The sequence below is a fragment of the Metschnikowia bicuspidata genome, assembly GCF_001664035.1.
Source record: "Metschnikowia bicuspidata var. bicuspidata NRRL YB-4993 chromosome Unknown METBIscaffold_4, whole genome shotgun sequence".
Taxonomy (NCBI): Eukaryota; Fungi; Ascomycota; class Pichiomycetes; order Serinales; family Metschnikowiaceae; genus Metschnikowia; species Metschnikowia bicuspidata.
The window spans coordinates 293,710-317,085 of record NW_017387734.1 but is presented as its reverse complement, the minus strand read 5'-3'; the positions used below and the strand labels follow the sequence as shown (position 1 = coordinate 317,085).

At 48.7% G+C, this 23,376-nt stretch overlaps 5 protein-coding genes across 5 annotated transcripts in view; 3 read left to right on the top strand and 2 right to left on the bottom strand.

Annotated features, from left to right (window-relative positions):
- Window positions 1–1,373: 1,373 nt before the first annotated feature.
- Window positions 1,374–3,623, bottom strand: GDA1 (guanosine diphosphatase). The gene has a single exon (XM_018856022.1). It carries the CDS (start codon window positions 3,416–3,418, stop codon window positions 1,712–1,714), a length of 1,707 nt encoding a protein of 568 aa, XP_018710805.1. The 5' UTR covers window positions 3,419–3,623; the 3' UTR covers window positions 1,374–1,711.
- Window positions 3,624–4,639: 1,016 nt separating this feature from the next.
- Window positions 4,640–7,252, top strand: IFH1 (Ifh1p; the record flags this gene model as incomplete). The annotated part of the gene is made up of 1 exon (XM_018857605.1): window positions 4,640–7,252. The coding sequence occupies one exon, from the start codon at window positions 4,640–4,642 to the stop codon at window positions 7,250–7,252; it is 2,613 nt and encodes an 870-aa protein (XP_018710804.1).
- A 592-nt stretch (window positions 7,253–7,844) lies between these two features.
- METBIDRAFT_71005 (uncharacterized protein) lies at window positions 7,845–10,119 on the top strand (the record flags this gene model as incomplete). Its single annotated transcript, XM_018858393.1, has 2 exons — window positions 7,845–8,261; window positions 8,424–10,119. The coding sequence occupies 2 exons, from the start codon at window positions 7,845–7,847 to the stop codon at window positions 9,882–9,884; spliced, it is 1,878 nt and encodes a 625-aa protein (XP_018710803.1). The 3' UTR covers window positions 9,885–10,119.
- Window positions 10,120–17,073: 6,954 nt separating this feature from the next.
- On the bottom strand, window positions 17,074–18,507 carry PUT1 (proline dehydrogenase; the record flags this gene model as incomplete). The annotated part of the gene is made up of 2 exons (XM_018858926.1): window positions 17,074–18,329; window positions 18,366–18,507. The coding sequence occupies 2 exons, from the start codon at window positions 18,505–18,507 to the stop codon at window positions 17,074–17,076; spliced, it is 1,398 nt and encodes a 465-aa protein (XP_018710802.1).
- A 3,992-nt stretch (window positions 18,508–22,499) lies between these two features.
- The window catches only part of METBIDRAFT_195343 (uncharacterized protein), a 2,091-nt gene continuing 1,214 nt past the window's right edge, over window positions 22,500–23,376 (top strand). Inside the window, exons 1-2 of the mRNA XM_018854866.1 lie at window positions 22,500–23,171; window positions 23,329–23,362. Coding sequence (XP_018710801.1) covers window positions 22,782–23,171; window positions 23,329–23,362 — 424 coding nt within the window. The 5' untranslated portion in view covers window positions 22,500–22,781. The remainder of the gene's footprint in view (window positions 23,172–23,328; window positions 23,363–23,376) is intronic.

Below are 23,376 nucleotides of genomic sequence, written 5' to 3'. Positions count from 1 at the left end.
GTGGTCCACGTACACGGTGATGTTCTCCGAGCGGCTGAAGAGCCACTCCACGACCTCGCGCGTGAGGTACGTGAGCGAGTTGTCGCGGGCCTTGGTCACGATCATGATCGCACGCACGTGCAACTGGATCGTGGCCTTGGCCAAGTTCTTCGTGAGCATGCGCACGCCGTTCGCCGTCTGCGCCAAGTCCGTGTGCGAGCGCACCTGTTTGAGCTCCTCTTTGTGGAGCTTCTGGAGCATCTTGCTGGCCGCCGGCTCCTTGCTTTTGTTGAGGGACAGCTTGCGGCGCACGTGACTGGCGGGGAGCGGCGATGTGGACGGCGACTGCCGCAACGCCTGGGTCCGTTGTGCGGACGCTGGTCTGGGAATGTCGGTCATCGGTTCGGGACTGGTTTTCGGGGTTCGAGCTCCGAGAGGCTGATGATCAGCGCGCGTCTTATTCAATCAGACAGATGAGCCAGAGAAATTTGTTGCCAACCAGACAGAGTTGTGTTGACCAGGCTGATTTATTTTCAGTCAGAATGATTGTGTTTTCCAGCCAGACAGATTTGTGTTAGCCAGGGATATTTGTTATCAATCAGACAGAGTTGTGTTTGACCAGGCTGATTTGTTTCCAATCAGAATGATTGTGTTTTCCAGCAGACAGATTTGTATAAGCGAGATTTGTTCTCAATCAGACAGAATTGTATTCAACCAGGCTGATTTATTTTCAGTCAGGATGATTGTGTTTTCAGATTTCTTGTCAATCAGGCAGAGTTGTATTCAACCAGACTATTTGTATCCGACCAGAAAGTGATTATACTATCCAGCCAGACAAATTGTTTCCAGCCAGACTGATTTCACCCAAGAAGATTTTTATCCAACTAGACAGATTTGTGTCCAACTAGACAGATTTGTGTCCAACCAGACAATGATCACAATATCCAGCTAGACTGATCTCTATCAACTAGACTAATTTGTACCGACCAGGACAACTTTTGCCAACTAGAAAGATTAAAAAAAACGGTGTTCTCCACTGTTGGTAGCCGCAACTCTGAGGTTCTGTCCCTAGACGGAAATCGTGGGTTTTCGACTGATTTGAGCGCCTGTGTCCTAGGTTCAGATCAAGCAATTAGCCGCCCAGCAAGCTCGCTCAATGGAGGCCGAAGTCGGAGATTTTCGGGCCAGTTTTAATACACGCAGCCTCAGTGAAATGGGCAAAAGCTGATGTTTCGCCTACGTTGCGGAACACTTGGGTGGGCAATATAATGTGTATCTTCTAATGCTTCGAATGCTTTATAAGCACCGGGGAGTAATGCGAGCTAGCGGGAGGCGTCGTGGGTCACGTGACGGCCGCGTGGGCCTTTGGGGAAATTCGGGCCCCCTGTCCGTGGTTTCGAGCCGTGCTTCGAGCCATGGTTTCGAGCCAAGGTTTCCGTTACACTACGCTTTAAGACGGCCAGCATATATAGGGGCACCCACTGCGTTACCGCCGGCCAAGTTTTTTTTTGCTGTTCTGTTGGTTTTTGGGCGGGCTCCGACTCGCATTTATTGGTGCATATTGTGCAGGTGATGGGGCAGTCCGGGCCCTTCCAATGTCCGGGACCCTCTGCTCCCCTTGCTCAGTGAAGAAGTAGTCTCGTATGAATTGTAATACAAAAAGCCCTCGGACCAAAGGCAATTACCGAAAGAAGAAGGGTGGCATAAAAAGAGTGGGGATGGAATCGCCTGCTCAAGCCTGCGCGGCGGTCTCCTTCACCCTACATTTCCAGCCGCCCTCTTGCGGATTCAACAAAGGCAACGACGCACCAAGGCACCAGCCCAACTCGTTGTCGGCGATTTTCTTGGCAGTTCTCAATTCCCTGCCCAAGGGGATGTTGTAGCCTGTGTGGAGCATGGCCGTGATGAAGGACAAGTCGAGGCACCAGTGGGGCTCTTCCTGCAACGCTTTCACAGAGTCGCCCAACAAAACATCGGTCCACAAGCTCTCACCCGCGCATACGGTCTTGGTCAAGTCTCTCAACTCCTCGACTGTGAACGAGCTGGGGAACCCAAGTGGGTTGGTTCTGTCGTAGAAGTAAGAGAACACCCACATGTCTGAGTTTTTGTGGAAAGCCTTCACCAACGATGGTTGGTAGACACCGTTGAACGAGCATGACTTGCTGGTGCACTCGGCTTCCATGTTGAGCACTTGCTCGGCAAGATGTCTGCACTGGGCTCCTGATGCCTCGCTTGGCCCCTTGAAGTTGACAACATAGACTTCGTCGTCAGAAACTTCAACCATCACGTCTTGGGCCGTCACACCAGGCGGCATGCAGGGGTTGTTCATGGTCACCGTGCCACTGGCCTCTTTGGCAGCAGACTTTGACTGGTATGAGGTCAACGACGCGCCGTTCTTAATGGCGCTGCTCAAAATCAAGGAGTTCACCTTGTTTCTGCCTTGCATCAACCCGTAGCCCAAGTGACTGAATTGGTACAAAGTGAAGACGCGGTCGCCAAAGGAAAACTCGTACTTGTGCTCACCTTCGACCATCTTTTCGTTGTCGCCCATCTCAGGCTCGAAAACGATTTGCGTAGATCCTCCACCCAAGTCAAAAACAGCAGCGGTCGGAAGCTTTTCTTTCGACCCAATGTTGCCCAAAAGGTAGTTAGCAGTGATCCAGGCGTAGACACCCTCGTCCTTCCCGTCCATGATGGAGATTCCATCACCGTCCACGACGGCAAATGGGAAGTCGTTTTCCAAATGAGCACGCACCTCTTTGAGAATGGCATCAGACTTCTCTTGGCCCAACAATCTCAACCCAGCTGTCGCCTTTACGGCCACGGGAGTACAGCTTTGTTTGTCTTTGGGGACGGTGCTGAGAGCAAGCTCCAACAAGGGGTCTAGCGAGGCAGCGGCGCCCTGCGTGTCAGTATCAAACGAAGACAATCCAGGATTCAACATCTTGAACTCCTCGTTTAACAACTTAGGTGGGGAGATACAGGTATCGAAAGAGTAGACGTGGATACGGGAGCCGGTGGAGCCTGCGTCGATCATGACAACATAGTCGGTCTTATCACACTTGGAGTCGCTGCTCAACTGTTTTTCACTACTGGATTCGGCTTGACCCTTTGGTTTGCTGTCTGCCTGTTTGAGACCCGTGGGCTGTGGAAGTTTTTCTGGCTTCACCGGCTTGACGGCAGCATCTGCGGTGTCTTCGTCGGATTCATCGTCGGACAAAGACCCTTCGGCTTTGCCTTGCGAAGGTTCATATGGCGAATCCTCACCTTGGGCAGCCGATCCCTGGGGAACGGGTTTGATCGCGTTCTCGCTGCTCTGAGGAACTTGCACCCTCATCGAAGAGTCGGGAAATGCGCTGGCATTGGAAAGAAAATAACCCACAACGCTGAAAATAAATAAAGCGCCGAGAGCTACGCGGATATTTCTGGCGTTCAACATACTGGCCAAAGAAATGATGTTGCTACTCGGTTGGGTGTGTGAAAGTGTGCGCGCGTAATCGCGTGTCCCTTTTTCCGCTTTTTCTTCCGCCGCATCGTTATTGCTTTTGGCGGTTCTGGCATACACGAAATTGCCTCCTGTTTTGAGATCCACCCACAACCACCCACACCCTTACATCCTGAGATTTCTTTGTGAAACTCTAGCCGCTGTCAATTTTTTACAGCCATAAATCAAATCTCAGTATAAAGGCGATTCTGCTGCCCCTTCTGATCTGATCTTTTCATATAAAGTCTTGTGGTTTGAAGTATGGGCTTTTTCGAAGAGTACATATCAAATATGCTCCGAATACATTTTCTGGCCGTCTCACACAATGTCTGCAGCTCAAACCCAATTTGGATATTTCATGAAATGAAAATCAAACTCATGAATTGAAGATCTTTTGTGATCACCCCATTTCACTTGTCAATAAAGGGCTGGAAACACGCAAACGCAAAAACAAGTATCTAGTCATGTGACTGTTGGTAGTTTTGCGTGTAAAGAATGTTTTAGGATATATCGTGAATTAACCACCCGCTCCCGCTGGCGCTTTTTAAAGGTTTGGCACGCCATGCGTATGGTAATAATCATAACCGCGCTTTAGCCATGGTCGCTCGACTAGAGACAATCACAAATGTGGGGGAAAAAATGCTTCTAAAAAGAAAAAATTCATGGTGAAACTGAACTGAGCCACTTTCGAAGCAAAAAAAAAAAGAATAAAGAGGGAAAAACCGTAATTGATCAAGTGGTCTCAATGGATGTATGGGTCCGATGAAATGCGCGACATAACAACACTCGCGGAAAGGGAATGCAACCTTCTCAAGCCATACTTGTCTTCCTGCATCCTCTCAGTACTTACAGACTGCTCAAATTTACCTCATCGCTCCACAGTCAGGCAATCAAGACATAACTGAAACCACGGAAGCCAGCCTGCTGCTTTTTGCAACCTAAGATTCACTAAGGGAAGTTTTTACAAATTGCATATTTTCTTGCGATCGAGGCCCGAAGACCCAAATCAAAGACCAGAGCCTGCTTTTATTTCCTCCACGCACTGTGTGCCGCCATCTGTTATCAGACCTAACATCCACGAGAAATTGTCCAGAACCAAATCAAGGGCATGGCTTGATCGCTGCTTTGAAAAATCAACATATAACATTCTTACTTTCTACCACAAAAGTTGCAAAGATGGCAAAAATGGCTGGAAAGACAACGTCTTTCGGGCGAAAATCCAACGTATCGCAGAAACTGAACCCTAGATTCTACGCTGCCAAAACAGGGGGTAAAAAAATCAAAGCATACCAATTCAATCAGAAACGCAACAGAAGGTTAAGCATAGCCGATTCCACCTCGTCTGATTCTTCTGATGGTCTTGCTGGCAAAGACCATTTTTCACATGACCAATTTGGGTCGGGTTCGGATTCGGACTCCGACTCCTCTCTCACTGCCATGTCTGAGGAACATGAAAAAGTTGCTAGTAGAAAGGGCTCTGTGATATTTGACTCTGCTAGTGCGGCAGCATTGAAGACGAAACCTCAGAGGTCGCAGATGAGTGGGAAATCATCCAAAAGCTTTGGTTCCGCCAGACCCACTAAGTCTCTCAAGTCAGCCAGAAAAGAAGTGTATGGCAAGTCAATCTCCTACACTGCCGCTCTATCTTCTGATGAGGAACTGGCCGACGATGATGGAGATGAAGATGATGATATCGAGGAATTCACCGATCGAGAAGATCCTTTTGCTCAAATCAAGGTCGTTGGAGCTGATGACGAAGATAATGATAAGATTGGTCTTGAAGCAATATATTCCATGGTGGGCAGAACGAACAATTATCCATCGTCTAATTCTGAGGAGTCGAATGATGAAGACTCACACGACGATGACGAGTTGGACTCTTCCTCTTCTGATGACTCGGAAGTGGACTTTGTTCGGTTGCAAGTTGAGCGCAGAAAAAATAATGTCAACCCCGGCCAAAAACCTGGAAAGGAGAAGAACCCGAAAGATTTGCAAGCTTCAAGCACCGTGAAGACGAAAAGGCGCAAGAGCTCAATTTACCGCAGAAGATCGGAAGTTGCGATTCCAGAAGACATTAACTTTCGCTTCGAATTCGATGATCCTATTGCTGAGCTGGCTATAGAAGATTTCAGTGAAGGAGATAACAACTTCACAGATCTAAAGAAAGAGGAGGAGGAGGACCTTGGCGAGGAGGTTCTGGATGACAAGTCTCACAAATCGTTCGACTTCCATTTCGACCAGCCACTAATAGAAGTTCCCAAAATCAATGAAGAGGAGCTTAACTCGGATGACGAGTACGCGTTCGACGATAATGATTTGCTCGCGACATTGCAGGCGGACAATGACTTTGATGAGTTTATCAAAGAGCCGCAGAGCGGATTTTCAAAGGTGAGACAGGGGTCTTTGAGCTCAATGAATGATGACGAGAATGAGGACTCTTTCTTGAAAGAAGAAGAGAAGTATTTGGTCAACGAGTTCGAGGCCAACGGATTTGATGAAGATGACATAGACTCCGAGCGCATGGAGACAGCGCGGGCCGTGAACTCCTTCAATGAGATCGACAGCACAGGGGCCCAAAGCTCGCAGGCTGTTCAATATGCTAGTTCGAGTGACGAAAGATCACAGTACAGCGAGGACGATGAGGCTGACGAGGCGGTCGAGTATGATTTTGACGAAGAAGACGGCGATGAGTATGTGGACTTCATCGATTTCGACCAGCCTCTCTTCGACGACGCCAATTCAAAACTGGAGGGTGTCAAGGAGATCAGCTCTCAGAACCTGCAAAAGAAACAATCGAAGAAGAAGAAGGCCCACTTTCCTAAGAGGAAAAAGGGGCCGCTTGATAGTGAAGATGAAGACGACTCGTACTTGTGGAACTATTTCTTTAGTTCTGATGCGGAAGCTTACAGCGGCTCCGAGATCGACCAGTATGATGCAGACGAGCAGTTGGTGCTTGAGGAGGTCTTCCGCCAGAATCTCGAGGATCGGAAGCGGCAGTTGGAACGGGAGTCAAGTATGGAGCCGGTTGAGCCGGGACAAGACCTCGGCGAAGAGAGTGGCGAGTCCACGGATGTTGATCTTTCTCTCCCGTCACACGTGGACGATGGAGGTGTTGGGTCTAAGCTGGCCAAGGAGGTCTTGTCCTCCAAAACCGCTGACTATCGGCCGCCAGTCTTGGGCACGTGGGCGGCTCTCGATAGCAAGCCCTTCGGGATCATTGACGGGCTTTCCACGCGCACTTTGAACAACCAGTCCGGAGCAAAAACCCCCAGGGCCAAGAACTGGCGTGGTTTCGCGTTCAAGTCCAACAGTGACGATCTGGCAATCGAGCTTGAGGAGCTCCTTAATGTCAGCGAGCTTGATAACGACGACGAGAACGACGTGCGCATTTGGCGAGATTTCAACAACAACAAGAAGCACGTTCCTCTCGGGGCATTCCGGAACAAAGCGCACATCTCGCACCCGATGGTGGTGGCCGAGCCGATGACGAACTACAATGACTCGAAAAACACAAACTACAACCGGAAGCGAAGACATTCGCACTCACATGTGAAAGCCAAATTGGCCCTGCGGAGCCTTGAACATGCTCCTCCTCCATCCTCTCCCAGTTTGTCCAAAGACCTCAACTTGCCATCCAAACTGAAGTTGCGCCGTGCTTCGATAGCCGATGCGGTGTCTGAGGGGTATAGGCCTACGAAATCTGGACTTTTTAGTGAGAATGTCTTGGCAGACGTGGAGGAGGTTTTGGGGGAGGACAGAGACTTTATGGCCTTGGTCACGGGTCTATGAGAAGCGGCGCCGGGTTGTTGGATGCAGTATTTGACCAGGCTGGTTCTGGTGCTGCCGGCGGGCCTGGTCGGGCGATGGACTAGCTGGGAACAGAGAAGTGACGGGCAAAGAGAAAGCACTGGCGAAAAGATAAACCAGGCAAAGAAACATGATAGGCGAAAGAAAAAGAAGCGGCAACAAGAGATAAAATTGCTCGGGTGGAAAATGGTCCTCGAGTGACTCGAATGAGGATGCTCGGGTTAGAGCGGATGTCGGTCAACGACTCTTACTCAGGGTGCAAGAGCAGTACCGACCGTTGTTGCTTAGCAGATCTCAGCCTCACTGGCCTCACCAGTTTGAAGACGACTGGGGGGGGGCTGTCCTGTGTGCAGGACGCGCTCCATCGAAATAAAATCTGCTGCTTGTGAGCGCCTCGACCCTCATCCCCCGAATAAAGGTGTGAAACCCAAAAACACAGCAAGCCTCTCATAGTCCTGTATTTCACACTATCTCGGATCCAGCAGGGCAAACCACAACACTCCCCTGCCTTTGGATGACCACAACAGCCCAATCTGTTGAAATAAAAGCAGCCAAAATAACACCTGTCCCCGAAATGGAGGAAGAAATCCGCCGGTCATCCCGAACAAACAAGGGCACCCACACCGGACGGGCGGAGCATGACGTGTACTACTTACTGCAGGGCGAAGAGCCCGCCTTGAAAAAAGCAAAAACTGCGGCGGCGGCGGCAGATTCTGACGACGGTCAAAATCTCGGCGGCACCGACGAGGACGAGGGCAAAGTGCGGTGTGATGGTTGCGGCACGACCGAGGAAAACTACGACGAGGAGACTGACGACGGCGGCATGATGATCGAGTGTGAGCACTGCAAGACATGGCAACATGCTCGATGCATGGGCTACCGCTCAGAAAAACAGATTCCCGAGCTCTATTTGTGCAACCGCTGCGGGGAAAACGCGCCACTGGACAAGAAGGACCAGGCGTGGGAAATCCCGCAGGCGCCTAAGGACAGCGTGCCGCAGGCCCCGGTCAGCCTCAAGCCCGCCAGCTCCAACGTTCCTGCCGCAGGTAAGGCCACCAGTGCCACCACCAAGGCCACCAGTGCCACCACCAAGGCCGCTGTCAACAGCACCAAAGCCGCCGGCGCGAACGCAAAGATCGCCCAGGAAAGCAAGACCCGTGCCAACGTGGCCAAGGCGCTTGTCAACGTGATCGTGCGTGCCAACAGCGCCGTGGCCGGCGCAGACGCCTGGGGCCAGAAGCTCGAGGCCGCCGTGTATGCGTGGGCCGGCGCCACAGACAAGAAATACATAGAGAAAAGTAGAAGCGTGATGGCATTGGTGAAGAAACCTGCCGTGCTTATGCGGCTAATATCACACGAGCTAAGCCCCACCGACTTCACCCTCTTGCCCGTGGAGGACATCGACCCGGAGTTGAAGGACTACGCGGAAAAGGTGCGCCAGGCACTGATCCGCCGCTCCGTGCTCACCGTCAGCGACGACCTGAGCCAGCGCATCCGCCGCACGCACAAGGGCGAGGAGATCGTCGAGACCAAGACCGATGAAAACAACGACGATCTCAGCGTGGGCATGATTGCCCGCAACGTCGACCACCGGAAGTTTTCCGACGACGCTGTCGCTGCCGTGCCCAGCAAGAACTCCGGCTTGTTGGCCCCCAGTCTATACCAGCTTGGGGACGACGACGACGATTACAGTCATGTGACCTCAAAGGCTGACGGCGAGAGGGACGAGTCTGACGGCGCCAGCGACGACGAGCTCAACTTCATTTTGGCGGCAAAAGACCCGCAAAAGGTCAAGAAGGCGCCGCCACCGGCCAAACAAACAGCGGCGTTGGCCTTGCCCCCCACCATGCCCACCGGGTTCTGGGCGGGCGAGATCGCGTTCCCGGACGTGGCGACTTTCGGCGTGCTGGCCGAGTTTGTGTCGTGCACCAATTACGAGAAGCCCAAGGACAACGTCACGGTGAGCTTCCATAACAAGGCTATGCGTGTGTGCAAGGAATTGATGGAGAAGAAAAAGTACCAGATCGAGGGCAGATTGGATAGATCCAAGGCGGACCCGTACTTGCTGCAGATCGTGAAGTCGCGGGACTTGTATCTTGTGAAACTCAAAAAGGAAGACCCAAGCTATAGCAAAGTATATGAGTATCTTCTGAAACGGTCGAAGGTCGGGGTTCTCTCTGGCCGGGCGCCCATGGTGAAAGACGCGTATCTATTCGCGTTGAACCACGACGCCCCTTCGTATATGAACTTCACCGCTGTTGGTGAAGGGCTCTACGTTCTTTTTTCCGTCAAGAAAGACTACGTCCCCGTGGGTAAGAGCATCCTCAAAAAGTCTCTGCCCGTGGCGAGGGCCCCGCTGGCTGCCGTTGCAAACTTAGATAACATTCTACTGAAACTCGAAGGCACAATCTCAACCAACATGGGCTCGACGCATCTTCCGCCTAGACCGGCTCAAATGCCTTTGTCAGTGCAGCAGCAGCAACCACCGCAGGATATACCGCCTCAGCTCTCGCAGGATCAGATGAGTTATCTCTCCTCCATAGTTCAGCAGAATCCCCACGTTCAGAGCGACCCCCAGGCATTGTTGAATTTGCTTCAACTGATGCAGACCTGAGAAGTGCATGTGATATAAAGCAGAGTATTTGTTGCGTGCTTGGAGAAAAAGAGGGTAGGCCTCTAAGTTGATGCCTGTCGTGTTATGAGAACAAAAACTGGTGGGGCAAACAAATAATTTGGGAATAAAAAGAGGACGACGTCAGTATTTTGGGCTATTGCATCCGGAATATATTCTTCTGGTGAAAACACCATTTAGCTATTTGTATGTGTATTTTAATGGATTAGGCACAGTCAAATTGCGCTGCGGTGCTGAGACGATGTAGCATCAGACCATGACATGGGACTTGGGCTTTGCCCGGCCGGGTTCTTGTGTATATCAAACTGGATGAAACCTAACAGTTATTGGAGCTTTAATTATGAGTGTGTTGGAAGCCCCGGCCAATCTGATACTTAGTCGATGAAGCGAGAGGCCGCAACTCATTTAAAATTATGTTATAGAAAGCACAGATTCCACGAATTCATTTCTGGCTGAGTGCACGATATTCATCCTGTTGATATAGCCTACCTTTTTGCAGCAGGATACATCGAGTTACTGGCTTCAATGATATATAATGTTAAGGGACTACATGTGAGATGATTGTCCTAGCCACCTAGCTATGACTGAAAGTGATACTTCCAGAATAGGAGCATATCAAACAAACTTGCATCGGTGCCATTTATTGAAGATTCGACTCCAGTGTTTTATAAATTGGTTTACTTCAGAAAATCATGTGATCTGTTGCGTCCTTTCTTTGTACATGCCTAAAGAATGCCTCTTTGTTGAAGAGAGTTGTTTTCGTCCAGCTTTAGGGTAGCATCGGCCAACTCTGCGGACAATTTCTTTGTATCTTCTGTCATTAATCATCATATGAAATTGTCTGTACTCGATTCTCAGCATAGAAAAATGTCTGTCTCAATCTCCTAATACTATTGAAACGATGTTTTAATTGGGCCTTCAGTAATAAAACATTTTGTTCAAATAAGGCCGATTTAGTTAAATGTCTATATCTGGTGAATTTGGGTTCTTCTCTTTTTGGAGATATGAGCAACGCGATATATAAAGAGACATCATGTAGACCGAAATCTTGGGTGTTTTTGGTATGTTTCTGGAGGCCTACTGGCCAGTCATCATACTGCACATTCCAGGCGGGCCTTTCCAAGCCCTGGAGAAAATGGCCAGAATGTCTCGGGATGTCGATTATTAACGTTATTGTGATATGTCATTTCTTCTGAATTTCGATTTAAAGTACCTGAAAAGTTCTCCAGAGGATACATTTCTTGTCCTTGAAGACTACTTATTATATCATTCAATATTCAACATACCTATCATTACACACAAAGCATAAAGAATTTGGATTTCCTTTGAGACTGGCGTTCGTGGAAGTGGTTCTAGACACCCTCAACAAAAACGAGACGTGCCCAGTAAAACCCAACATCACGCAGCCTAATATAAAGGCCACATTTAAAGAGGTGGTAGCTACATTCACCTTGCTTTGTGGGTTTTTAGCGGCCCAATACTTCAAAAAATTAGACTGGCTGTTTAGAAACTGAACAGTATGCTGAAACTCAACACACAACAAGAATAACATGAAGGCTTGGCCAGCATGTTTTTTTGTATTCAAGAAATGAAAAGAAAAAAATGTGCCATGTTCCTCGAATAGATCAAAAATCCATTGCACCTGAAAAAAAGTCACCCCAAACCAACAATGTCTCTATACTAATATAGGGTCTATTATTGTCATACCTATGTATGAGCCGCTCTACAACAACAGAATTGAACAAATATCAAACACGTCATCCCCAAAGCCCTGCCGAATGCAGTATAGTTCTCTTAAGAAGTCTAATTAGCACAAGTCAAAGCAACTCGCTTCAGTCAAGTCCAAACAATCCGTGTTATTTAACAAAGATCCAAGACAATAAAACACAATTCAAACGATACTACACAATTCGGGCAATCTAAAGTAGCTCCAGCAACTCATATAATGTGATATCAACTGATGCTAGTTCATAGTAATTCATACCAGTTCACATAAATACATATCAATTCACACTAGTCGCACTATACTTATCGTACCATTCCACATCAATTAACCTTAATCAGTATCAATTAGAATTCATCCATTTAATATCATTCACATTAATTCATATCAATTCATTTTGATTCGTATTATTTTAAATATTAGTTTATGTATTTGTGTCAATTGGTAGCGACACATATCAAGTCACATTAATCAGTACCAATCCGTACCAAATCACGACTTCCCATCAGTATATGCCAGTACACATCAATCCACATCAATTTATACTGTTTCATGCCAATTCGCATGTATCAATATCAATTCATCATATCAATCAATTCATAACATTTCATATCGGCTCATATCTTTTTGTCAACTAAAAGCATTTCATTTCAATTCATCAATTCATCGATTCACATCAAATCATCAAATCACATAGACCAGTATCAATTCCCACAATATCACATTCATTCATCAAATTACATAACGCAGCTCCATATTACAGGGTCATCAGAGATAAGTTATCAATACCCAAACATGAGTAACAAATGCCCTCATTGGGCTTAAAGAAGGATTTTCAACTCCATTCAAAGCACCGGCTTCCGAGGCGTATTCCAGGTGTCGTGGCAACAGATGTCTCTGGCGCCACCGAGCCAAACCTTGCAATATTTGGCTTTTTTAAACTGACAATCTCACCAGTGACTTAGGCGAGCGCCCTCTTCACAGGTATGTGCGTCATGAATCCAATTTACATCAATTTGCTAATTTGCTAAACCACATTCATTCACCCAGTCACATGAACCCACATCAATCCACGAGAAGCACTAAATAACACCAATTCACGTCAATTCACATCAATTCACCAAATCACACCAATTCACCAAATCACACCAGATCAAAAATCACACTAGATCAAAAATCACATAAATACACAATTCACATCAATTCACAAATCACACCAATTCAAGATTCAAATCAATTCAAGATTTACATCAGTTCACCAAATCACATTAATTCACCAAATCACAGCAATTCAAAAGTCACACCAATTCAAAATTCACATCAATTCGCTAAATCACATCAACTCACAAATCATATCAATTCACCAAATCACACAAGATCAAAATTCACATCAATTGGCCAAATCACATCAACTCACAAATCACACCAATTCACCAAATCACACCAGATCAAAAATCACACTAGATCAAAATTCACACCAACTCACAAATCACACCAATTCAAAAATCACACCAGATCAAAATTCACACCAATTCAAAAGTCACAGCAATTCAAAATTCACACCAATTCAAAAGTCACAGCAATTCAAAATTCACACCAATTCAAAAGTCACAGCAATTCAAAATTCACACCAATTCAAAAGTCACAGCAATTCAAAATTCACACCAATTCAAAAGTCACAGCAATTCAAAATTCACACCAATTCAAAAGTCACAGCAATTCAAAAATCACCTCATTCCACAGACAACATCAACACACAATTATAAACACCCCCGCCAGCAAAAACCCCATGCCATGTCTTATCGTCGGCCCCAGCCGAATCTGCGCCGCACCAATTCGCACCCATTCGCAGATGGCCATCAACCGCGGCGCCGGCCTCATAGTTAAGCCTCCAGCGAGCTCTAGCCACGCTAGAAACACGCCAATTCCACGCAAAAAAAACACACCGACAGCCGTCTCCGGTAGCGCCCTGCCCCCACACGCGCCAGGCACAAACCCCGCGCCCCGCTACGCAAAAAAACCGTCTTTTCGCGCGCCTTTTCCATGGATCCATCGACCCAGGAAGACAGCCTTGTGTTTGCCTCCTCCAGCAGGCAGTTGGCGCCGCCATGGCCTTTTCTGGACCCGCCAAACAGACCACCAGACACGGGCGACGACACGCTCGCGGACTCCGGCGCGCCGGGCTCGCCAGACGACGACTCGTTTCTTTTTTCCCGCCCGGAAAGCCCCCTCTCGCCGCGGATCAGCCGGCTGTTCCGTGACCCGGCCTTCGTGGGCCGCCACCCGCTGCGGCGGGGGTACGACACCTTGGGCGACACGCAGATCATCGACCTCCACGTCGCCGGCGGCAGCACGCCGCCGGAACCGGCGGGTCACGTGACCTTGTCCTGGCCCGCCGACACGCAGGTGGTTCTGGCGCCGGCGCCCTCCAGCGGGCTGGCCGATACGCAGGTGATTCCCCGGCGGCCCGGGGCCTCCGCGGGCCCGCTGCCCCGGGCGAAAAGCAGCCAGAATCCGGTCTTTTCCGAGCGTCCCGGCGAGCCGCGAGGAAGTGCCGCAGACAAACGCCCAGAAACGCCGCAGGCCAGCCCGGCGGACACCCTGGGCTTGTTTGGCCAAGCCCCGTCAAGCCCCGGGCCGCGGCGGGGGGTTTTGGGCGACACACAGGCGGATGTGGCGGACGAACCACGGGCCCGTGTTTGGCCTGGCGAGCAGCAGGACACACAGGTCATTTCCAGGCCAGCGGTGCTGCCCGGGCGCACGTCCAGGCCGGCCGCGCGGCTCCATGCATCGCCGTTCTTGGCGCTGGAGTCCACACAGCAGGACCGGACGGAGGGGCTTGCGGCCATCGACAGCTCGCCCACGAAGGGCCTGTTTTTGGGGGGCTCGGAGGAGGGAGGCCGCGGAGACATGCGGCTGGAGGCTCTTGGGAACACGAGCCGTGTCAGCGTCTCTGGGGAGACAAGACCGGTCGATATCTTTGAAGAGACAAGACCGGTCGATATCTTTGAAGAGACAGGACCGGTCGATATCTTTGAAGAAACCAGCCCCGTCAACATCTCTGAAGAGGCCCAGATGCTGGCCAAGGTGTCCCCACCCACCAGCCAAGAAAACGGCCTGTACTCCACAAGCCCGTCTGGCGTCAACACCCCGCACGCCCTGCCTGGCAGCGTCACGTTCGACGAGTCGGCCGAGGCCCCCGCCGGCAGAACCGTGGCCACCACGCAGGTGCTCAACACGCAGGAGGAATACTCGGACCCGGACCCCACGTCCCACGTGGATCTCTCGTGCAGGCCGGTGTTTTCAAGCAGCCAGAACGAGGACCACCGCCGGGCACTGCGCCTCGGCATTGAAAGCGACGACGAGGCAGGCTTGGCTTCCCGCCCCGGCCGCATGTTCTCGCTCAAGCGCCGCAGGCTTGCTTTGGAGAGCCTGTCGCAACTGGGCGACTCGGACCTGGTCCCTGCGCTTTTTGCGGGCACGGCGGGGAAACAAAGTGACCATCCCATGGACACGCGTGGCGAGGGGGGCTTGCCTGTGGACGGCGGGACCGAGCCATCCTCCGAGCTTGAGGACATCAGCCAGGACGTGAACGACATCGACTTGGACGCGCTTGCACATTCGCTCGAAGCAGGCATTCCCCGTGCTCCAGGACACTGGGCAAAGGCTTATGGAGCGGCCACGCCAAAGGACAATACACCACACAGCAACACACCGAACAGCAATGCACCATCCGACAACGCACCAAACAACGCACCAAACAACGCACCAAACAACGCACCAAACAACGCACCAAACAACGCACCAAACAATGCTCCAAACAATGCTCCAAACAATGCTCCAAACAATGCTCCAAACAATGCTCCAAACAACGCATCAACCTTCAAGGGTCGGGGCCATGACGATCAACCCCACCACGATCCACTTCTCCCCATACCGAAAACCAAGCAAGCCGCAACTCTAATGCCCCCGCATACTGTACATACACTCAAGCAGGGCGATACTTTGCGCCAGGATACCCCCGCCGCTTCGTCCCGTGACGTGGTCAAAAATGCCCATGCCGTGTGGGCTCTCTATCAGTTCAAGAAGTTCCCGGCCAAAGTGGTCACCTACGGAGAGGTCTTCTCAGTCGTGCAGTTTTCGCAGGACCACCAGATCGAGGCCCGCAACTCCGACCTCCACTTGCTCGATATCCGCGTGGGAGACGTTGTGCAATTGAAAATGCGCCATGAAGACTATGTCGTGGCCGGGCTCATGTTCTATACTGCCGAATCCACCGTGCGGTGCATCCGGGGATACGACACCGCGATCTTGGTGAGGAAGTCAAGGGCCACGCGGCTGGCTAAAGTGGCCCCGCATCCAGAAATCATGGTGTCTTTGGAAGACATTTGCATGGAGTTGAACCAGTGGACAATCCACCAGCAGCGGTTCCACATTCTCCACGAAGGCTTCGACTTGCTCCAGGACAACTACACTCTTGTGCACCAGATCATCGACGCCACGCCAGAAGAGCTTCATGATGCTCCGGCCCTCATCGAGCAGACTTTGGACAAACAGCATGTCAGTCCCCGCAAACCCACAAAGGAAGTGGCCATTTCCCGCAAATCGGATCTTTTTGCGGGCATGATATTTTTTGTGACTTCGATAGAAGGCGCTCGGAAGGATCGCTTGAGAGAAATGATCATCACCAACGGGGGGCTGTTCATTGACGGCGAAATAAAGAACGTCACGGTCCGTAAGGAACTCGCCACAGGGCTATGTCTACTTGCTCGGAAAAACCTAGACACGTTCACTTTTGGTGCTTTGCTCTCGGACGGCTATTCACGAAGTGCCAAGTATCTACAGGCACTAACATTGGGGTGGCCCATTCTAGCCGATTGCTTTGTGGACAAAGCACTCGAAAATAGGGCGTTTTTGGCAAACTGGCCTGTCTTTCTTCTCCCTGCTGGACACTCGATCCATACCAACACCGTGACGAATTTGGAAGTATACGGATTCAGGGCCAAATTCGATGCGGGCGTCTGTTTGGGCAAACAGCTCCAGAACAACAGTGGGCTTTTGAGCGGGTATCACATGATGATTTTGGACCGCAAGCAGGATAGCAAGATGATCGACATGTGTGACTTTATCTTCCATGCATTTGGCGCTAGTGGCATCAGGGTGTGCAAAACGCCGCACGATGTGGACGTTCAGCTACAGAACATGGGTACTCACAAGTGCCTTGTTTACGATAACTCGCAGGGCGAGTACATGAAGAGCCAGGAGGCACAGGCTACTAGAAAGCTGGGGATCTCTGCCAAGACAAGCTACGGGGTCGTCAGCTGGGAATGGGTGGTGCAGTGTGTCATCAGCAAGTATATATGGGACCCTGTGCACTACGTGGAATTCTAACACCTTGGCCTGAAGCAGCCTACTTTGAACATCGTTATGCATTAGTGGGGCGGCTATTTACGCAGAGGCTCTCTGGAAAATGGCCCGTGCGGCTGCCTTGATCAAAGGCAAACCAGTGTCGTTTTTCACGGCATCGCCGTTCTCCTCCAATCTCCTCAACAAGTACTCCCTGGTCTCCAAAGGTGGGCCCCAGGCAACATACTTGATGACATTGTCCACTTTGTGAGTCTTGATCAAGTCGTGGGTGATGGAGTCTGCCATGCCCAACAACTGGCCGAGACAAATGTTGGCCTTGTTGGTGTTTTGAAAGGAGTTTTCGCCTCTGTACGTCTTCTCCGTGGCCAACTTCAAAGAGTCGGCGTTGTGCGAGGCCACCACCAAGTGGCCGACCGTGGAGCTATTGCCCTGGCTGCCCAAGATGGACTCGATGCAGTACGAAATGCCCCGGTTGTAGTTGATGTCGGTGTCCTCCTTGGTCTTGTGGATGACACTGGCTCTCTGCTGTTCGGAGTGGATGTACGCACCTCTCACCAACTTCAAGCCCAACCTGTACTTGTTCTCCCGGGCCAATTTTTCCTCTTCCGCCAACAAGTCCGAGGAGCCCGACAAGTACATCTGCAAGGTTCCCACCACGGAAACCGGGGCGTCGAGCTTGTTGTAGAGCTGGTACAATCTTCTTTGCAACTCATACACGCCGGGCTGGAGGTCGTACTTTTCTGCGTCAATGACACCAACCACAAACGGCGCGGTTCTGGCGGGGTATTTCTGGGCCAACTTCTGGTTGGCCTCATAAATGGTCTTGCACACGGCGGAAGCACCGGCCACAATCTCCTCAAAGGCTGCCTTGTTCTCAGGAGAGTCGTGGTTTCTCAAGACGGCCGCGGCGTTTTTGGTGAACCCCGTGGGTTTCAAGGCGACGTATCCGGCCGGGATGGAGTTGATATCCTTGCCGGAATTCTCGATGATTGAGACCGTGTGGGGCACCAAGATCTCAGAGACAGATCTCTTGGTCTCGTCCACAATAAACTGGGGGTCGATGTTATCGTTGCCCTCGCAGGCCTCGATAGTCAAGGAGATCATCATGTTGTTGATTCCTCTGGTGGCCAATCGCTGGCCGGTCTGCTTGACGTCCTCGATGGTCTCTCCACCGCAGTAGATCTTGTACACAAGGGCCTTGATAATAGGGAGCGGCACGTAAGGAAACGCCTTGATGCAAATATTCAAAATCGGTTTGTTGAGCGTGGCCATGCCAATGACCATGAACAGGAAAAGCTCGCCTGTGGAAAAGTCTTTCAAGAAGGCAGAGTCAAAATCTGGAGTCTTGGGAATCGACTTGGGCGTGTTGGTACGGCCAGCAGCAAAGGCAACGCTGGTTTTCTTGATGGACTTGTGGAAGCATCTGCCGGGAGAAAATGGGCTTGTGAAGGTGCCGGTGTACTGAGCGGAAAACGACTTGGCGAATCTGGCAGATCCAACGAGTCTGGAAGACATGCCTTGTATTTGCTTGTTTTTTGCTCTTTTGTGTTTGCAGAAGTTAGATTATTGCAGAGCAATTAATTGAGTGGGTATTAGTGGGGGGCGCAGCAAGATATCGTTGACGTGTCACACAAATACAAGTGTTGGAAATGAAAATGCTAAGATTGGAGAGAATGAAAAGTTTGATGTCAGAAGCAAATTACGGGCCAGTTGTTTGGGGTGGCAGGCAATGCTTTTATACCATGGCGATAAGAGGCTATTCCCAGGGAAGGGCTTCGCGAGCCCCATCGAACCCCGATATGCACGTGGGAAAAACGGAGTGCGTTGGCGAGGATCGACAGCGAAAAGCAGGAGAGCGCGAAGCGGCCCCGCCACTTTCGGCATCCGTCGCTTTAGAGACGCTGCCGCGCGAAAAAAAAAGGGTAACCGATAGAGAGGCACCAAAACGTGCGTCCGGAAACGGCAAGTGAGAAACTCCAGCTGGGCGAGCAAATAATCTCACGCCAGATGATGGGATGCAATGCCGGGTGAATTTGGAGTGCAGACTAGTGCCTACTGCCATTGCGGGTACTTTTCTTTAGTTGTCCCAAGGAGGCCCGTTCACGTGACCCCAGAGATGCGGGGAGCGACCGTTTTAGATTTTACGGTGGAGCTCCCGAGCCATGCTTTGCTCTCCACTGGGTTTGAACATCAGGCGGCTAAGGCGGCTAAGGCGGCTGAAAGTCCCTGATTCAGGCATGGTGTTTGAAGGCGCGTTAAATGAGAATCCGGAGACGTAATTCCGTACCCCTCTGATATGGTCATGCACCCCGCGCAGAAGCTTGACAGCGAACATCTCATTCTTTGAATGCTCGTTTCTTTTTTGAACGGCAATTACTGCTTTTTCCTGGGGCATGATAAGCTCGGCATGCGTATCGGAAACGAAACGCTGGCCAACTGACTCCACCCGTTTTGGGAATCGAATCTGGGGGAGCGGATGTTTGGGTTCCTCTTGTTTTGGGTGATGAATAGCCGGGTTCAGAGTCAGCCAGAAAGTTTCGGTGTTTTTTTTTTTTTGTTTTTTTTTTTTTTCCCTGGAATCAAATATGGACTGTGCAAGCTGGCAATTGCAGCTTGAACGAAAAGTGAAAAAACAGTTTGAAACTGAATTTAATGCTGACATCCGGACATGATGTAGTATTCAGGCACGTGGGGTTGAAGGATGCGAAATTAGGTGTATCACGCCGCAATAGACATTCGTTGAGTCTTTGTCAGAAAACGCAAAAGACAAAGGCACATCTCTCTTGTCGCAGCAATGTTTGCATTGTTAAATAACATGTGGAATCTATACAATTTTGCTAGCTGCGGTTGCACGGTGCTGTTTTCCGGAACATGCTGCAAACACTGACTCAAAGCATGATCTCAAGTTTCAACGACAGTCTACTCCAAGGGATTTATCGAAATCAATGAACGAACAAAAGTAACTTTTTCATCATAGGTGTTGGCCGACGATAGGTATTGATTGACGAAGTTGCAACTTCAACTCCACGATTCCATGCACTTTCCCGACTCCGTGCTTCCAGTCGATACATTCATTTCACTTTTTTTTTCAAAGAAACATCATCTTATAGGGTATCACTGGAGAGATGTAAAACCCCAACACTAACGAGAAACTATAAAGAAAAAAACCTATGATAGATCGCAACATTGGCTCAGGTGAGAATGCGGGAGCACCAATTCACGAAGTCTCCGAAAGAGGATGTGACCCTGTCAAATAGACTTCTGCCCACAGCCAATGTCAACCAAATAAATGACATCGTCCCATAGGATATGTTTTCCTGACGGCTCGTGACCATAGTTCACTTGAAATGGCGGCAAGACGTATATTTGTCTTTGCCTCCTGGTCACTAAGCAAATAAACCCTGCGAACGACTTTAACAAACCAATTAAGGTTTCTTGAATTTTCAAAGGAAGTATTTAAAGGAGCCAAGAACTCCCTTCAGTGCGTTGGAGCTTGGAAATCTTAAATGGAAAGCCTCTTTGTATAGCGTGTCATCTTTATGCAAGGCCAGTGCTGATCTTCCCTGTATTGTTAAAACTGACAGATGTACCATCGTGAACGATGACAATCACGCACTTCACGCCATTCACGCGATGGCACTCAGATTTAAACCCACCGCTGCAGTCTCATCGTGTGCTAGATGCAGCGATGATTAGACATTCTCGTAGTTTCAAATAGTCCACAGATCATCCACAGATTATACACTATCAACCAGTATCATCACTCTATCTGCTATGGACTTCACGAGACATAGGGGTTTGGTATTACTTTTTGATCACTACTTTCTCCAGACTGACACTGGAGTTCTATCTCACCGTTATACATTCTAGCTAGGGAACCTTTGAAACTCGAGAGAATATTCGATGAGTTGTTCAAAGTGATATCTGACGGAACTCCCTATAAAAGAGGTACATGTAGTCATATATGCGCTTACAGGGACCATCAGCAACAAGCTGATACCAGGGACCTTACACTATCATCCATCATCCATTATCACCCAGTATTATCCACTCCGTCATCCTGAATTAATTATTATCTAGTCTTACCCACTGTCAGCTGATATTATCCACGCTATCATTTACAAATTATGTACTATCATCCAATATTATCCAATATCAACCAGTATTGTCCACTACCATCCACAATATATCAGCATTATATCCACAAAGTACACACCATCATCCACGATAAATCAGCATTATAGTTCAATATCATCGTCTATCATCCACAGATTATACTCTATCATCCGCAATACATCATCATTTTCATTAAATACCATCCACTATCATTCATAGAGTATATCATCCACAATAAATCAGCATTATCATTCAATATCATCCACTATCATCCACAAAATATACACCATATGTTAGAGACTTCACGGGACATAGGGGTTATGTATTACTGTTTCATCACTCCCGATGGGGCGAGGGCTGCGAACTGATCCGAAGTGATCTGAAGCGGCACGGCCAGGCACGGCAAACCAAGGGCGCTGAGTGACCAGGCTGGAGGTTGAAAATGAGTCAGTAAATAGTAAATCGTTACAAACGAAAAGAAGTCACGGTAATGGTGGACACTGCCCCGAATGCAGTAATTATTATCGCGGGGCAGAAGGCCACTAAAGCCACTGGTTATAATGGTTATAACTTTCGGTTCTGATCTGAACATTCCGGGTACGACCTCCATGTTCGGGACTTTACGGGACATATGAGTGATCAAATAGCAATACATAAACCCTATGACCCGTGAAATCTCTAACACCATCATCCACAATATATCAGTAATATTATCCACAGATTATCCACCTCCATCCGCAATATATCAGCATTATCATCCACAGATTATCCACTATCATCCAATATCAACCAAAACCAGCCAAAATCAACAATATCAACGAAAATCAACAATATCAACTAGTATTATCCACAATATCATCCACAAATCATACACCAACATTCACAATACATCATCATTTTCATCAAATAGCAATCAATATCATCCACCACCCAATATCATCCATCGTCCAAACTCAATGGCTATCAATCGGGGCCATATATGCTGTATGCCCTCAATTTCGTGGTTCAGGTCCGACGAAATGAAATGCCGTAAGCTGTTGACTTCTTAAATTGAGGCATGAATTTGTACCGCAAAGCGATTCGTCAGAACTTTTCTTAGTGAGTCTTTTTGAATGTATTTCAGCAGAATTGTTTGGAGTATAAGAATGTGACAAAGACATTGGCGGAAGCCAGCTGGACCATGAAGCTGCAATTTTTTCACTGATTAATCTAAATATTTCTAGGGCAGGGAGCGAAAGTTTTGGGACAAATTGGACTCAGTGGGTATTCATTTTGATGAAGTTTCAGCAGTCCAAAATCATATCAATCAGAATTTTTCATCGGTCCCGTTACGTAGAGATACGATGGAACGCTCCCCATTTCAACCATCTGTTTGTTCACCTCACCCTACCAAATCTACCTGCTTCAACCTTTCTCTTTTTCTTCCTTGTCTCAATCTCTCTTATTCTACCTTATATGTTTTATAGTGTCTCTTTGGCCTTCCACTATCATCCTCCATCCAGTATCATCCACTATCATCTATCATCCAATATCATCCATTATTATCCACACTATCATCCACAAACTACACTCTACCCTCCCCAACATATCAGCAATATCATCCACGAATTACATTCCACCTCCCAAAAAATATCAGCATTGTCATTCGCAAATTATACTCCACCATCCGCAATATGTCAGCATTATCCACAGATAACACTCTACCGTCCACAATAAATCAGCATTATCATCCACAATTATCCACAGATTATCCACAGATTATCCACTATCATCCAATATCATTCAATATCAACCAACACCAACATCAACCAACATCAACCAATATCAACCAACATCAACTAATATCAACCACAAACCATCATCCACAATACATCATCTTTCTCGTTAAATACCATCCACTATCATTTGCAAATTACACTCTACCATCCGCAATAAATCAGCATTGTCATTCAGTATCATCCAATATCCGCATTATCATCCAGTATTATCTACACTATCATCGACAAAATATTATCATTATCATCTTCAAATCACACGTCCCCATCCACAACACATCAGCATTATCATCGACAAAATATTGTCATTATCATCCGCAAATCACACCTCCCCATCCACAACACATCAGCATTATCATCCACAGAATATCAATATTATCATCCGCAAATCACACCTCCCCATCCACAACACATCAGCATTATCATCCACAACATATCATCATTGTCATCTTCAAATCACACCTCCCCATCCACAACACATCAGCATTATCAT

What these genes read in the sequence shown, in the direction of transcription:
- GDA1 (XM_018856022.1), bottom strand. Translation starts at nt 3,418, where the DNA reads ATGTTGAACGCCAGAAATATCCGCGTAGCTCTCGGCGCTTTATTTATT.